Below are 15,229 nucleotides of genomic sequence, written 5' to 3' on the forward strand. Positions count from 1 at the left end.
GTTCAGTATTTTTTTATCTAAAGTTATTCAAAAGTAATGAAATCAACGTTTGCTAACTAGCACTGGGGGTCTCTGAATATGAAAAGGCTAAAAATCCAATGGGGAAACTGGGCAGCGACTGAAGTCTCAAATGAGGGGAAAAAGAGTAGCACATTGTATCGATCTGACATTGTATCGTTATTCTTCAGTGCGGCAATACATAAAACGAACCATTATTTATCTGTAGTTTGCTCAAGCAGATGTCAGTGCTTACAGATGGAGAGAGAGACTGCTGAAGCTGCGGACATAAACTCGTGCACGACGCGCTTTGTTCTGCTTTTAACTTGAATTATGGTAAAGGGCTGCACTGGGAAACGCTTTGTTTTTTGTAACTAAAATACCAGAGGCTGATATTTGGCTACATTTATATAGTACCTTTTTAAGGGGGGCTTTTTAATAAAACTGAGCTCAACTGGCATTGGTCAAATAACACATCATTCCAGCGGGCAAATCAAGCACCGATCATCACACATAAACACTGCTCGGCCTCCGGTGTCGCGATGCAGAAAATGTGGGGTGTCGGCACCAACGATTACTCACCGTTTAACCGTATGCTCTCGCCAAAAGCTCAGGCGTTGTCCGCCAAGGCAAAAAGCGGATAACTAAGCTTTTCGAGGACAGAAAATGAAAGAGAAAATAAAGGCTAATTTAAATCTTGGCTCATTCAATGAGAGCTGGCGCTTCTTTACAGCGAAAACACTCTTCTTCCGCCGCGTCTCTATGACGTCACGTTGGTGTTGGTGATGGGCAGGAACAGAATACACAAAATTCCTAATGTACAATAAAATCCGTGAAGTCTTATAAACTAATTCATAGGTGCTATCCTACAAAGGTTTTTTTTTTTGTTTTTAACAAAGGTAGGCTATATTTCTGGATTTTGATGTAAATTGCTCCTGTGATCACCAAACTAAATGTCTCACTTTTTTGGAATTGTGAGTAAACTAAACATGATTGGAAAATGTATAAGGTATATTTAGTGGTATAATTCCTGCTGTTGTGTTAAAATATGATAATGTTATTTTAGGATATAACCATCAGAATGAACATCCAGATGTTTATTTATTTAATCTTATTATATTTTTGGGCAAATATTTTACACGCAAGTGTAAATTTTGTAAGCGTAAACCTTTCTTTCAGATTTTTCTTGAAGATCTAAATCTTTAGATGTCTTTGATTTCTGAATCTACTAACAATACAATATAAGTTTAATGGACTAAGAAGATTAATTCAGCTTAAAAATGCAATACATTTTTTTTACAGTGTACATAATCTCTTATTGGTCTGGGTTAATCAGAGGTTTAAATTGGAAAAAGGTTGGGTCGTTGCCTAACAATTTTTTTTTATTACAAACAAATTTAAAGAGGTCTCATTTAAAACATATTCTGTTTAAGTTAGACAGGACATAGATCAAAACTGTTCATTTTGTTTGCACAGACAGAAACTCTGCCGCATATTTGTTGGAATGGTCAATTGTCAGATAATATGGTATGAGATTTCCAAATTCAGAAAAGACTTATTGCCAAATGTCCGTGAATCTCTGCATGTTATTTTGAATTTTGAACTGTAACAAAAATAGACAAGGAGGCTTATGTTATTAAACTTTTAATAATATCTACAAAGTACCATATTCAGAGAAGCAAATTTAATAACCAAAAACCTTTTTATCTTGCTATATTAAAAGCATTAGAACATAACACCAACAACATAAAGCAAAGCACTAATGAAAAGTCAATAAAACCATTTTTTTTTACTTGAAACCTTCAAGATCCTTTAATCCCACAAGGCCCTTACGCTTTCTTATTATGCATACTTACACATACAATTGTTTGACTTATTTATATTTTGAATTTGTACACCCCTGACCCTTTTCTTTTCTTTCTTTTTGTATTGTTCTGTACTTTGTTCTTTAAGCATTAATAAAAAAGGAATCCTTTGATGTACTCTAGCTCTACTTTATTGTCTACTATAAATTCTGCCCTTATTCTAACAGTAACACTCGCTTATCTGCTCTCTATTCTTTTGTCGTTAAATATTTATATAAAAAGTACTTTTGACCTAAACAATTTAATTTCTATTTCCATATTTCCGCAAACTCTCTCTATATATACACAAAAATATTTTATTTGTGTTGCAACTAGGAATTCTTATTATTTACATGTTTTTGTTGTATTGTTCTCAATTGTAAATCACTGTGGGTAAAAGTGTATGCCAAATAATAAAAAAAGATCAATGAAAATGTAGAATGGTCTACCGGGGGTGTCCAAACTCGTTCCTGGAGGGCCGTGTCCTGCTGATTTTAGCTCCCACTTGCCTTTACACACCTGCAAGAGCGTTTCTAGATAGCCTAGTAAGAGCCTGATTAGCTAGCCCAGGTGTGTCTGGTTGGGGTTGGAACTAAACTTTGCAGGACACCGGCCCTCCGGGACCAAGTTTGAGCACTCCTGGTTTTTACATTTAAAGAGTAGTTGGAAGGAATTAATAGAAAGGTAATACTTTTATGCATATTGACACACAAAGCACACTGTTTCTTCATTGTGATGATTAAATTATTTGACTTTTTCATTCTAGACTAGTCATAATCAGTCTTTTGGCTTACCAAGTTGGCTTTTTTTGTACTTATTTTGTAGCTACTAAAGATTGATCTAAAATTGAAACCGGTGGCATAGTGGGTAGCATGATCACCTCACAGAAAGAAGGTCACTGGTTCAAGCCTATGCACTATAGGTGAATTGGGTAAGCTAAATTGACCGTAGTGTATGTGTGTGAATGAGTGTGTATAGATGTTTCCCAGTGATAAGTTGCAGCTGGAAGAACATCTGCTGCATAAAACATATGCTGGATAAGTTGGCGGTCATTCCGCTGTGGCGACGCCAAATTAATAAAGTGATTAGGCCAAAAAGAAAATGAATTGAATCCTCCAAAACATGTTATGGGGGCTTGTGAAAATGTATTATTAATGGGATGGAGCAACTCTCAATTTGCAATTCCAGTACCGCTATTTTTGACAGTAACTACTAATGCACTGTAGTTCTTAGGGCTCTGCAATAATTTGAAATTGAATCGTAATCGCGATTTGAAACGTTGCGATTAGCTAATTGCAAGTGGCAGTGATATGGAATATATATGTATTTAATTTACACTGCCCAGAGCAAATGCGTGACTGCTGTCTGTGTGATAGTCTTACTAGCCAATTCAGTGAGCACACTTATATTCCTCCCAATCAAATCTTTTTAATCTGCCTCGTATCAGCCATGTTAGTTTGCTTTGAGTGTTCTGCATTTTTATGATTTTGTTTTGTTTGTATAATAACCTACATTGTCTCCCTAATTTGACTTAACAGAAAGGTAAGGTCCTTTCATGTGCTCTAGAGAAAGTAAAATTTCTGAATATTTAAAAGCACATTTGAATAAATGTAGAACTAAGTTAATATCTTTTTAGTTGCTTTTTTAACCTACACTCACTGCATTTTAGCAGCGAGAAGCTACGATACAGATTATTGAGCTGAATCTGGACTACAAAATTAAATCGCAAATCAAATTACAATCACAATATCTGTCAAAAAAATTGCAATTATTTTCCCCAAATCACACAGCCCTAGTTATGAACTATGACAAACTAATAATAATTTACAATCAGCAATAATAAACTACATGTCCCTTTTAAAATGAAATGATTGTAATTGAGAAAACATGATAAGAACAATAAGACAAATATCAGGCTGTTAAAGACAACATATTTCTATTGAAAGCAATCAATATTTTAATAATGTGAAGTCAGTTGTCATAAAATTGGGGATTCATGACATGTTTCAGAGGTGTGCTTATAAACAAAGATTTCCAAGAGCAATGAGAATGAAGTATGAAAATGGTTTATTTGATATTTTTAAAAGAAAAATATTTAAAAAGTTTACTTAATAAAAATTTTACTATTGCTAAAATTAGTGGTACATACATACATAGAAGTGTTTACCATAGTCATACTACAGTTGAATATATTTCAGACAAATATGATCAGTAACCCTCTTGTTATTAGCCAAACACACTGCATCTCTGTCCAGAGTCCCCAGTCTGCTCGAAGAACATGAAGTCCTGCAGGACACAGGGCATTAAATACATGAATAGCCAAATAGATTGGGAAATGAATGACTGTGTGGTATCTTACTATAAGGAAACACGCTCCCAGCAGAACTGCTTTCATCTTCACATCCAAGTCTATGGGAAAGTTGATGCCAAAATTATCGGAGTCAGTGAGCGACTCTTTGATCAGGCCGGCCCACTGTTTACTGATTCGACCAACAGGATTCCCGTCTTTACCCAATACCTGTATTAAACACAGAACATTTTATTTGTGACAAAATCATCATCCAACAGACACAACTAGAAATATTTCATTTAATTTATTTACATGTAAAGCAAAAATAAATAAATAGAAATAGTTGATTGCTGTGCAAATGGCTCAAGGTAGGAGAGCAGAAATTAAAATATAAATAACAAATCTTTAATATTAATAAATAATTTAAAAAGACCAAGTATTAAAAAAAAAAAAAAAAAAATATATATATATATATATATATATATATTAGATATAGAAATTTCCTTAGATTTAGTTGTGAGCTTATCAGGAGAATTGCAAAAATTAATGTCTCATGTATAAAAACGTTTATATTAAGAATATTGTTATTAATAGCAAAAAACAAACAAACGAAAACCTGATAACAGTACACAGGAAGGAAGAAGGTTCTCCAAAGGTAGCTCGTTGGTTCCAAAAATGAAACAGGTCTATATAATGATTGCATGTCTACAATTAAAAACTGATATATTTTTTTAAGAGGTGGAAAAGTATCGTAAGATATTTAGATGTTTACACTTAAGAGTTTTTTTTAACTTATCAATGTAACTTGTTTGTGTAATTTGATGTGCAAATGATGTTTCTTCTGAAAATATGTTATAATGGCAAAATGTTATTTTATTATTATTTCCGTATTGTTTAATTATTGTTTCCCCTTTTATTTCATCGGTTTAAAAAAAAAAAGTTTTCAAAATCCGATATAAAAAGTTTCAAAATAATAAAAAGACCAAGCATCATAGAATGAGTTAAAAGCAAGATGATAATCAGACATGATCACACATGAATACATACATCAAAATCCACATCACCACAGCAGCTGACGGCACACAGCGGCCCCTCGATGGTCAACATCTTTGTTTTGGACATGTCATACAGCGAGAACATGGGCTTGAACATGTGCCAGTCTTGCTTGATATAGCCAATCGGATTCCCCGGTGGCGCCTGTACCTCCAACTTTTGTCAATATCCAGACAGAAAAAGGAATCAGGGTTATATTAATACGTTTACTGTTTAGAGTATTTACCGCAAATCTTTTAATCTTCAAATATTTCAAAACGGATCACAAAACCATGTTTTATGTTGTCCGAGGTATAGACCATTTTGATATATGTAAACAAAAACATTTCTAAAGCTTCTGAGAATCCAAAAAGAGCCACATATTGATGATGTGTGATGACTGCTTTAACATTAAGTTATAATTGAATTGCCTTGTTAGTTATGAAATAGTTTAATAACAAGCAGGAAATGTTCATGAGCCAGTGACATGACCACATTGAAATGGTTTATATTTGTGGCAATAGCCAAAATTAGACCGAATCAGTTAAGTCAAAATGTTATAATTTTATAATATATAAATTATAATTATTATATTTTTATTTTATAGATGTTTCCTGGATATATTTAGTAAATTCCCTTCAGTAATGATATTACCTTCTGTAAATGCATGAAAACGTAATTATGTATTAGTAATATGCATTAAAAGAAATGGAATTTGTAGTTTTTATAGCGATTTTCTCAATATTTCTTAACCTTCACATTCCAGATTTTAAGCGGCTAGTTGTATCTTAGCTATTGTCCAATACTAACAAAGCATACATCAATGAAAAGCTTATTTATTTGACTTTCACGAGTTATACATCTCATTTTCCAAACACTTAGTCTTATGGCTGGTTTTGTGGTGCATGGTCACAAATATCTTGTTAAAATATTTTGTCTCTCCAAAGGCCAGAAAACAGCAAGTTTCACGATGAGTTGTTACCTCTTGAAGACAGCAGGGGAAACAGCAGGACGTGCAGCGGTAAGGCCTGCTCAGGTGAATCACTTCCTGCTCAAAATTATCTCTGATCTCGATTTCAAAACTCCTGAGAGGGCCGCAGATATTTCGAGTGCAGCAGTCAGTGTTTTCTTTAGCGTGGAAGATCTTCTGGCCCATGCTGTTCTTAATTTCATATTGGTTATTTGTTTCAAAGCCAATAATGGCTGGAAAAGAAGAGAATTGTTTTTTTAGTAAAACAAAGAGTGCCCAAGACAGAGATATATTCCAGATTGACAATGCAAAGATTCACTGGCTCAAAATCCTGATATTTTCCTATAAATTGAGCATCAGCTGATCTGAACCCCACTGAACGCGTTTGAGATTTGCTTGAGTTGGCTTTATAGAGTGGTCAAAAAGTCAACATAGTTAGTTTCTATTATAATATGCATATTTCATTGCATTTTTTTGACAACCATATGCAATCCCTCAAAGCTTATTTCTATTAAGAACTGCATTAATTTTGCACCGAGATCTGGTTCCCACAAACAGACAGTTTAAAATCACTATGTAAAGCACATAATTGTATGCGAAAGGTAAATTTAATCTATGACTTATGTAAAGGCACATGAATATGGACTTATTATTGCCCATATTTTAATCATAGATATGTCATAAGAGCAACACTATCAATGCCATTAAAATTACACGTATCTAACTAATGATTAACCTGAATAAGCTAATTAAATACAATCTGTTACGTATTATAAAAACTGCAACACTTTAGTTACACTTACACATACAACGCTCAGCATATACAAGTACACCCCTCACAAATCTCTTTTAAATTCATATTTTTAATAAGAAGCCATTCAATATTATATTTGAGCATATTCATTAGATTGGTCAGTACTGAAGCCAAACCTGGAGCTTATTTAAGAAAAATAATTTATGATAACGATTCAAAAACTAGTACACTCAAGTTTGTCAAAAAAAAAATTTAAATAAAAACTTTTAAAAAAAGAGGAAAAATCAAGAAGCAAAAAAATATAGATTTAGTTGAAATTTTATAGTTGCAATTTATTTTGCAACATTTTGCTTGAAGTTAATTGTATTATCTTTCAATTTCTAAAAATGTTTGGTGATTAAATTATTATTTTAATAAATATCTGTTTTGTTTAAATGCACCAAAATACATTGCCTATATTCACTGAGAAATGGATAAAAATATTCATTTTCAAAATGGATTGTACTTAGTTATGCTGAGCACTGTATATGTGCCAATTCTAAAACATGATCATCTTTCTCCAAGGGTGTAATTTTGTCTTTTTACATAAATAATAGCTGTAGTTTCTACTCAACGAATCCATAATCAACTAATGTATACAAAATATTTGATATTCAATATGCCGAAGATCACTGTTTTCCAGACACAAATTTAAAGATTCACAAAACTTATGATGCATTTACACTCACAAATGCTTATAAATTAAATTATAGACTTTGCTTCATAACACCCAGCTAAATTATGATTAAAAACAAAACCGTACCTTCAAGAAGTTCAATCTTTTGATGGACTAATATCTGGTCAATCTGTAAGCATTTATACATACATTTATCCATCATGAAATACATTTTACTGTAGTTTTCATCCAATTTAAATTAATTACTTCTAAATGACAATCTGACCTGTGTAAGGTACTCCAAACCTGGTGGGACAGCTGCTGGGCTTAAATAAGGCTGCTCCATGTTAAAGAAAATGGGTTCTATGGGTAAACAATAATGTAATTGTCCTCACATGTAAAACAAACTCACGGTACTTCTAAACCTGATGTAAAATGTCAGGAAATTAGATTTAATTGCTTCCATCATATAGAGCAACATTTTCCCTTTCATAAGCTTTTCATTTGAGACCATGTAATTACCTTCAAGCACAGACTGTTCAACATACTACCATAAACATGGAAAAAATTGCTTTACAAAATTTGCATTAACTTGCAAATTTTGCAGCTGTGAACCATTATGTAAATTAAACAATGAAAAAATCACATACTGAAAAAAAAGATGTTTACCACAGTAAAACCAAATTTAAGTTTTAAATTGTAAACGCACTTACCTCACGTTAAGTAGCTGATGATTACAAATAACAGCAATCACAACAGGCGAGCTTTAGAGTGATGCACCTGCACTGAAGCATGTGACTGGAGGAAGGGGAGTAATGTGAACAGAAGTCGCCACACCCCTTAGACTACACTCCCTTTGGACATTGCTCACTGGAAAACTAGTGACATCAGCAAACAAAACACTGCGAATTGGCCAGATTGACTTTAAAGGACATTTATTTTCAGAATTTACTAATGTAATGCTCAGAAAAATATAGCATCTCCTCATCTTTCAAACATATACAGCTGTACATACATGTACTATATACACTGGGATAAACAAGACAAAAGACAAATGATTTCTTTTAATTTTATGATGGTCAAAAATGGCAACCCAAATTCATACATAAAAGCCATGTCCTTGCAACTTAACTGTAACGTAATACACAAAGAACTACAATCAAGCTATAGAAGTGTTGAATGTGGTCTAATTATGTTGAAATCTGTTTTACAGTGGTCAAAGGTTAATTTGGGAACATTAAAGTGAGTATTTATCACATGACTGAAAAGCGTTACGCAGAACATTACTTCGGAGAAACTTAGATTTAAACCGTGTCCGCATCATACAGATCTGTGCTTACGGTTCAACCTCATCTAACACTCCTAATTGCGCTCATTAGACTTTTCCTATGGGGCTTTATTAACAGTATAAGATGTGTCAAGTGTGACACCTGTGCTGAGGGGCCGACACTGACAAACACTGGATTACAACACCGCCTCAGCACATAAAGTGGACTTGGCTCAATGGGTAATCTGGATAAACAATGATAATTCTGAAAACTTGTGGGGAAATATCATAAAAACAATGCAAAATAAAATCATGATCCTATCATATGCTTAATTCTCCTTTTTATATATACAGTTGAAGTCAGAATTATTAGCCCCCTTCATTTTTTCAATATTTTCCAAATGATGTTTAACAGAGCAGGGAAATTTTCACAGTATGTCTAATAATATTTTGTCTTCTGGAGAAAGTCTTTTTTTTTGTTTTAATTAGTCTAGAATAAAAGCAGTTTTTAATTTTTAAAAAACATTTTAGTGTCAAAATTATTAGCTTATTAGCATAAATTATTATGATTTGTTAATCTACAGAACAAACCACCATTATACAATCACTCGCCTAATTACCCTAACCTGCCTAATAAACCTAATTAACCTAGTTAAGCCTTTAAATGTCACTTTAAGCTGAATACTAGTGTCCTGAAAAATATCTAAATCAGTTATTAGAAATGAGTTATTAAAATTATTATGTTTAGACGTGTTGAAAAAAATCCTCTCTGCGTTTAACAGAAATTGGGGAAAAAAACAAGCCGTCTAATAATTCAAGGGGGCTAATAATTCTGACTTTAACTGTATATGTGGGGAAAGAGTTATGTTTTATTTAGCTTCAAATTGTTTTGGGCTACCAGAGGATCATGACATTCATTCATTCATTCATTAATGCACATAATATGCCGTCAATACACATTTCTCATCAATATTAAAGTTAATTTGTGTACATCAGAAATGCACTATGCATACAGTAGTGCAAATAAGTGCATTTTTAGGACACCTTAAAACGCTGAATGGCAGAAACCATGACAGTCTGTCAACATGGAACAAAGGAGAACAGATGGAGTTATATAAATCAACTTTTCCTTTAATTTAACAGAAGCTACTTAATTACTAGTAATCAGATAAGTAAAAATGACAGGTATGAGAACATTCATTTAAATACACACGCAGGATCTGCTCCCATACACTGTTTCTCAGTGGTCTCTTTTGACCGTGGAGCCCCGAGAGTCCAGACACCTGTAGCAGTAGAAAATGTCTGGCACGTTGGACTTCTTAATTTTAGCGCAGGAAAGATGGACCCATATGGAGCACTCTTCACATTCTATCATGGGACGTCCGGCAAAAGGCTTTCCACAATAACATGTAATCAAATCCCATGAATCGTCTCCTGCAAGTAGACAAAAAAAATAAAGGTTATGATCAGATGCAGCACAAAAAAAAAAAAATAAATAAAAAAAAATTTATTGGCATAACTTTTACGACGTGTATTTATAACCATTGAAGGTCTACATTAGATATTTTAACTATTAGCACACTGATTGGAATCAGACACTTACCAGATTCCACCATAATGTCCTCATCGGTCACCAGTGTGTCCGTTTCACAGGAGCTCAGGTCTGTTTCTTGATTGGACTCCAGTTTAAGCCCTGCCTCATGCATGTGAATGGCCTGCTCAGTTAGCTCCTCCTTTTCAAACCCCTCGTTCAAAGGGCTTGAAGATGTGAAGTGTCTCTCAGCCTTTATGGAGGTCTTTATTTTCTTTAGTGCTGCTTTTGATTGTTTGTGTGCTCTTGCCTCCGAGATGCTTTTTCTCGGCCCTCCTAAAGACAAGCGGTCGAGTTTCTTCACTTTCTTCCTCTCAGCTTTACTATGGACATGGTTCAGAGAGTCTTTGAGGGTCATCTTGTCTAAAGAGTTGTCCGACGGAAGATGGCTGAACTCTCTGCTGCTGCTGCTGTCCGTTTCGGCTTTATAGACCAAGTTGTGTATGTTGTTGAGGTCGGAGTGAGAGTCTGTCCAGCTGTCTTTCACAGAGCCTTCACCAGAGAGCTCAGAAAGGTCATGTGTGCATGGAGATGAAGACGGAGACCATGAACTCTCCTGGAAACACACATTAAGACAATTTAACCACAAAACAGAACCCTAATAATGAGATTTTCATGAATAATGCATGTGGTTTTGCTTTTTAAAATGCTTCAGAATTTTTTTTCCAAATGAATGCGTATGAGCAGTTTCGTGCAAATATCAACCTTGCCATGAAAAAAATTACGTTTTCACCAAAATACAGAAACCATTTCTGTTTTTTTTTTTGTGAAAGCCTGTATTTTACAGTACTTTAGAAATACTTAAAAATGCATCTGTTAATGTTTCCAAACCATTCTATTTGATTTACCAAAGTCACACAAGTGGCAATTTCACATCTGTCACATCCATAACGGAGAAATGTCACATCCATAACACTTTTTTTTCCTCATAAACGTGAAAATATTAAATAAAATCAATATTTTTTGTTTTATAGAGAGCCATCTCTTATCCTTTTAATTATCATTGTTACCTTTGGGTTGTGCAGTTTAATTCACATAATTTCTACAAAGTATGTTGTGTACTGTAAACCTGCAGACTTTTTTCTGTCACATCCATAAAGTATGTTTATTTTCCACATTTAAAGTACAAAACATGTTTACAGATAGATATTTTTCTGGTCCCTTAACTCTGTGGTGAGTTGTTCAGAAAAATATAAATAAAAGTTTCAATATAATGTTAGCATATGCTTTCTATGCGAATTTATGTTTTGAGTTTTTACTGCAAATGTCACATCCTTAACACTGGTATTGCTCGTATTGATCTGATCAACAACTCTTATTAATCTCACACACACACACAAACACCTGTCTGTTTCTTAAATCTGGCTGATAGCCGTGTGATATTCTGTAAATAACAGCACTTGTACAGCCTCTTCACCCTTGTGTATTACTCCGCCCACATACAGCGACAAGCAGAGAACACTACAGTTTGACAAGTACTGCAGTTTTGGAGAACAATATAATTGAGGCTTTTTTTAGTGGAGAATGTAGTTGTTCAGATTGAAACTATGCAGTTTGTTTATAAGAATAGTGCCTATTTTAAAATATTTACAATTTCTGAGAGCGCGTCGATGGCCATTAGCCTGTCACTGAGCAGAGCAAAGACAGTTGATGTTTTCCTTCCACAAGATAGCGACAGAGATCGCATAATAAGGAGGAAAAACATTGCAATTTCTAACTACAGCTGATCAAATCATTACTGAATCAGTAAGTGAATTTCTGGAGTCGATCTCTCTCTTTTGTATGTTGTAGTGCTGTATTGTTAACATAGTAATTGTAGTGTGTTGAGTGCGAGATGGGACTCGCATATCAAGAATGTGTGCATTTTGTGTTGACCACTCTTTGTATAACCCCGAGTTACTTTTTTTGCTTGGCCAACTGTTTGTTTCTAATGGGTTCTAATGCTCTTTTTGTTACTGCAGACTAGTTCAGTAAAAAGAAAGAAAGAAGAAACGCCCGCATGCGTTTACCGTTTTTCCTAATCATAAACACAACAGTAATCTGATAGTGTTGGCGCCACTTTGGCTTTTTCAGGATTCATTATTGTGATCTCTTAATTTGCAATTGAGAAATACTGGGAAATCTCTGTAGATTGATGGCATTTCATGCCGTTCAGTCTTATAATCTTGAAATGTCAGCAAAATCACCTATTTTGTCTTCACTTTAGACATTACGCTAGAGAATTATTCAAATTCTATCACTAAAGTGATGTTTGTGAATTAGCAATGCCTTCTGCTCTTTAGACTTCAGCTGCAGATGTGAAGGAAAGGTGAAAGAAAGTAATTTATAAGTGTTTTGAGACTCTCCGTTTGATAAAATATTTCTCAAATTATGTTTAACAGAGCAAGGAAATTTTCACAGTATGTCAGATAATATTTTTTCTTCTGGATAAAGTTATATTTGTTGTATTTTGGCTAGAATAAAAGCAGTTTTTATTTTTTTCAAAGCCATTTTAAGGTAAAAATTATTAGCCCCTTTAAGCTATATATTACTCGATAGTCTACAGACCTAACTATCATAATTCAATGATTTGCCTAATTACCCTAACATGCCTAGTCAACCTAATTAACTTGGTTAAGCTTTTAAATGTCACTTAAATCTGTATAGAAGTGTCTTGAAAAATATCTAGTAAAATATTATTTACTGCCATCATGGCAAAAATAAATAAATGTTGTGTCTCAATGCAAACATTACATGTATAAATGTATATGACAACTCTTATAACAGTATTGGCAATTTCATTTTATAGTTCCCATACTAAAAACAATGCTTATGTTTGTATCACATCCAGCAATCACAAAAACTTAACAACAATCATTTAAATCAGTGATATATTATGATGCTCATCTCACCTCTTTTTGGGGTGGAATGTACCCAGCATAGGTCAGGACAAAACTGCAAAACTTATTGAAATCCTCTACAGTCCTCTTCCTACGTTCTGGAGGCTGGAATAGAAAAAAAATCTAGATTAATAGTGATCAGCAGTAACTAATGGCACGTTTAAACATAAATAATAATGCCATGACATCAGCCCGACCCCTTTTCGAAACCAAAATATTTAACGTTAGCCAATTACTATCAGTGCATACAGGCAGATACTGCTCTTATTCACAGCCCTTCCCCCATGTTCGGCCACATGTGGCCTAAGCTATAAATAAGTAACGAGGCTGTGTCACCATTTCAAACTATTACAAAAAAATAACAGCGACAGCACTCACCAAAGCCTCCGATTTACATTTCCGGACGGTGTCTGTAAAAGAAACAGAAGACATGTTACATTAATGGCGATACATTGATAATGTGTAACTACCGCGTTAGATCAACTGTCAAGCTAGCTTTAGCCTATGCTACATGGGAACTGTTAAAGTAACTTGCGTATCATTTTCGCAGGAGATTATTGGTAGGCGACATTAATGCAATCGCGTTTGAAACATTAAATATTGTCGAAAATGTACCGAGGGCTCATTTGTTCGAGTAAACATAGAAATATCCGAAGAGAAGCTGCTTATGCTAAAAGCTAACGAAGAGCAGATGAATCCTCGTCTAGTCAGCAAAACAAGGAGGCGAATTAGTGTCCGAGCATTTCAAATATGCTTACAAAATTACATGTTATGTATCTGGAGATAGTACAGAAGTCTTGCCAAGTAACTTATACTTAACCTAAGAGGATATGTCGCTGCAAGCAGGAGTAGTTAATCCATTCAGAAGCTCTTTGTTAAATAGGTGTGTTACACGAGGCTTGTGTAAAACTTTAATTATTAACGTGATAGGCTCCAATGAAACAAAACTAGATTGATGAATATGACAACAATCAAAGCATTTACCTTGATGATGATCCATAATGCCCAACATGGTGGGGTGGTACCACAAAGTTGGGCTCTTCTTAGTGTTGGCTCTTGGTAATGACCTTACAGTGTCACTTTAGTAGGCAAAATGTCTTTCAGTTGGGGAAAAAGGATGTAACTTCAGTTGTTTTTGAATTCAACGAGCGAAAAATAAAGTTACGTTAACGTTACTGCAGTACCGAAGGGTGATTTGCCATATGCTCAGCGGGGTCGTCTCGTCCAACGGTGAAAACCAAGCAAAGGAGACTATATTTCGACGATAATATGGAGATTCAGCCAAAAAATAAACCGAACGGTGTATTATTTCGCAGAGATTTCAATTATGGACGTCGACGACGATGATGATGATGATGGTGGTGGTGACTTATCTTCGGTCCTCGATGATTACAAACGATTTTAAGCTGGTGGCTTTAGATTTCCAAGAGCGATGACACGTTGACTGCATCCACGAACGCAAAGAAAACACGGCAAAGACACTAAATCGAGTATTAAATTCCAAATGTTGAAAAAAACAGGAACGAGCTTTTTGCAACTGCATTCAACAAAGTCTTGAACGTCTGGGTTACGCGCGGTCTCAACAGGAATCACCCTGTGACGCAACCACGCAAAGAGCGCCAGACTTTTTGCGTAATGTATATTGATAATAGCGTAATGAATATGCATAAGATCTGGAAAAAAGAACTGCCAAACTGCTAAACGCACTGCTTCATTCGTATGTGATTCTCTACAGTGGTGAAATGCTTGTGCCCATGTTGTGTTAATGTCCAGATATGATGTTCGGTAACTTGGTTACGTCCTTGCTTTCACGCGAAGAGCACAGGAAATAAGGAAACTGTGGCTTTATGGACGCCATTTTGGATCACACGCGCAATGTCTTTCCACGAAAACATCCTCTAGGAGAGCCATAATGGCGCACTTTCCGTTGCAGTGTGTAAACGAACTTCC

The 15,229-nt window shown here is 34.6% G+C and overlaps 3 protein-coding genes and 1 long non-coding RNA gene across 6 annotated transcripts in view; 1 reads left to right on the forward strand and 3 right to left on the reverse strand.

Moving 5' to 3' along the window:
* The window catches only part of senp3a (SUMO specific peptidase 3a), a 10,983-nt gene extending 10,242 nt beyond the window's left edge, over positions 1 to 741 (reverse strand). The window contains exon 1 of the mRNA NM_001105114.1: positions 580 to 741. The gene's annotated coding sequence lies outside the window, so the exon portion shown is untranslated. The remainder of the gene's footprint in view (positions 1 to 579) is intronic.
* LOC141385809 (uncharacterized) overlaps positions 1 to 6,201 on the forward strand; it is a 17,620-nt gene extending 11,419 nt beyond the window's left edge. Inside the window, exon 3 of the long non-coding RNA XR_015491189.1 lies at positions 6,111 to 6,201. This is a non-coding gene — a long non-coding RNA (uncharacterized LOC141385809). The remainder of the gene's footprint in view (positions 1 to 6,110) is intronic.
* Positions 4,068 to 8,335, reverse strand: plscr3a (phospholipid scramblase 3a). Its single transcript, NM_001105113.1, has 7 exons — positions 8,256 to 8,335; positions 7,829 to 7,905; positions 7,690 to 7,732; positions 6,146 to 6,366; positions 5,179 to 5,340; positions 4,201 to 4,359; positions 4,068 to 4,127 (listed from the first exon to the last, which is right to left on the reverse strand). The coding sequence occupies exons 2-7, from the start codon at positions 7,886 to 7,888 to the stop codon at positions 4,068 to 4,070; spliced, it is 705 nt and encodes a 234-aa protein (NP_001098583.1). The 5' UTR covers positions 7,889 to 7,905; positions 8,256 to 8,335.
* Positions 8,336 to 8,460: 125 nt separating this feature from the next.
* Positions 8,461 to 14,870, reverse strand: phf23a (PHD finger protein 23a). 3 transcript variants are annotated; one of them, XR_015490179.1, is made up of 6 exons: positions 14,264 to 14,870; positions 13,658 to 13,689; positions 13,292 to 13,384; positions 10,413 to 10,956; positions 9,357 to 10,243; positions 8,461 to 9,186 (listed from the first exon to the last, which is right to left on the reverse strand). XR_015490179.1 is itself a non-coding variant. In XM_087251859.1 (6 exons), the coding sequence occupies exons 2-6, from the start codon at positions 14,289 to 14,291 to the stop codon at positions 10,050 to 10,052; spliced, it is 891 nt and encodes a 296-aa protein (XP_087107985.1). In that variant the 5' UTR covers positions 14,292 to 14,376; positions 14,464 to 14,870; the 3' UTR covers positions 8,461 to 10,049.
* Between the last annotated feature and the right edge of the window lie 359 nt (positions 14,871 to 15,229).

This window comes from Danio rerio, chromosome 5 (genome assembly GCF_052040795.2).
Source record: "Danio rerio strain M-AB ecotype USA chromosome 5, GRCz13ab, whole genome shotgun sequence".
Lineage (NCBI taxonomy): Eukaryota > Metazoa > Chordata > Actinopteri > Cypriniformes > Danionidae > Danio > Danio rerio.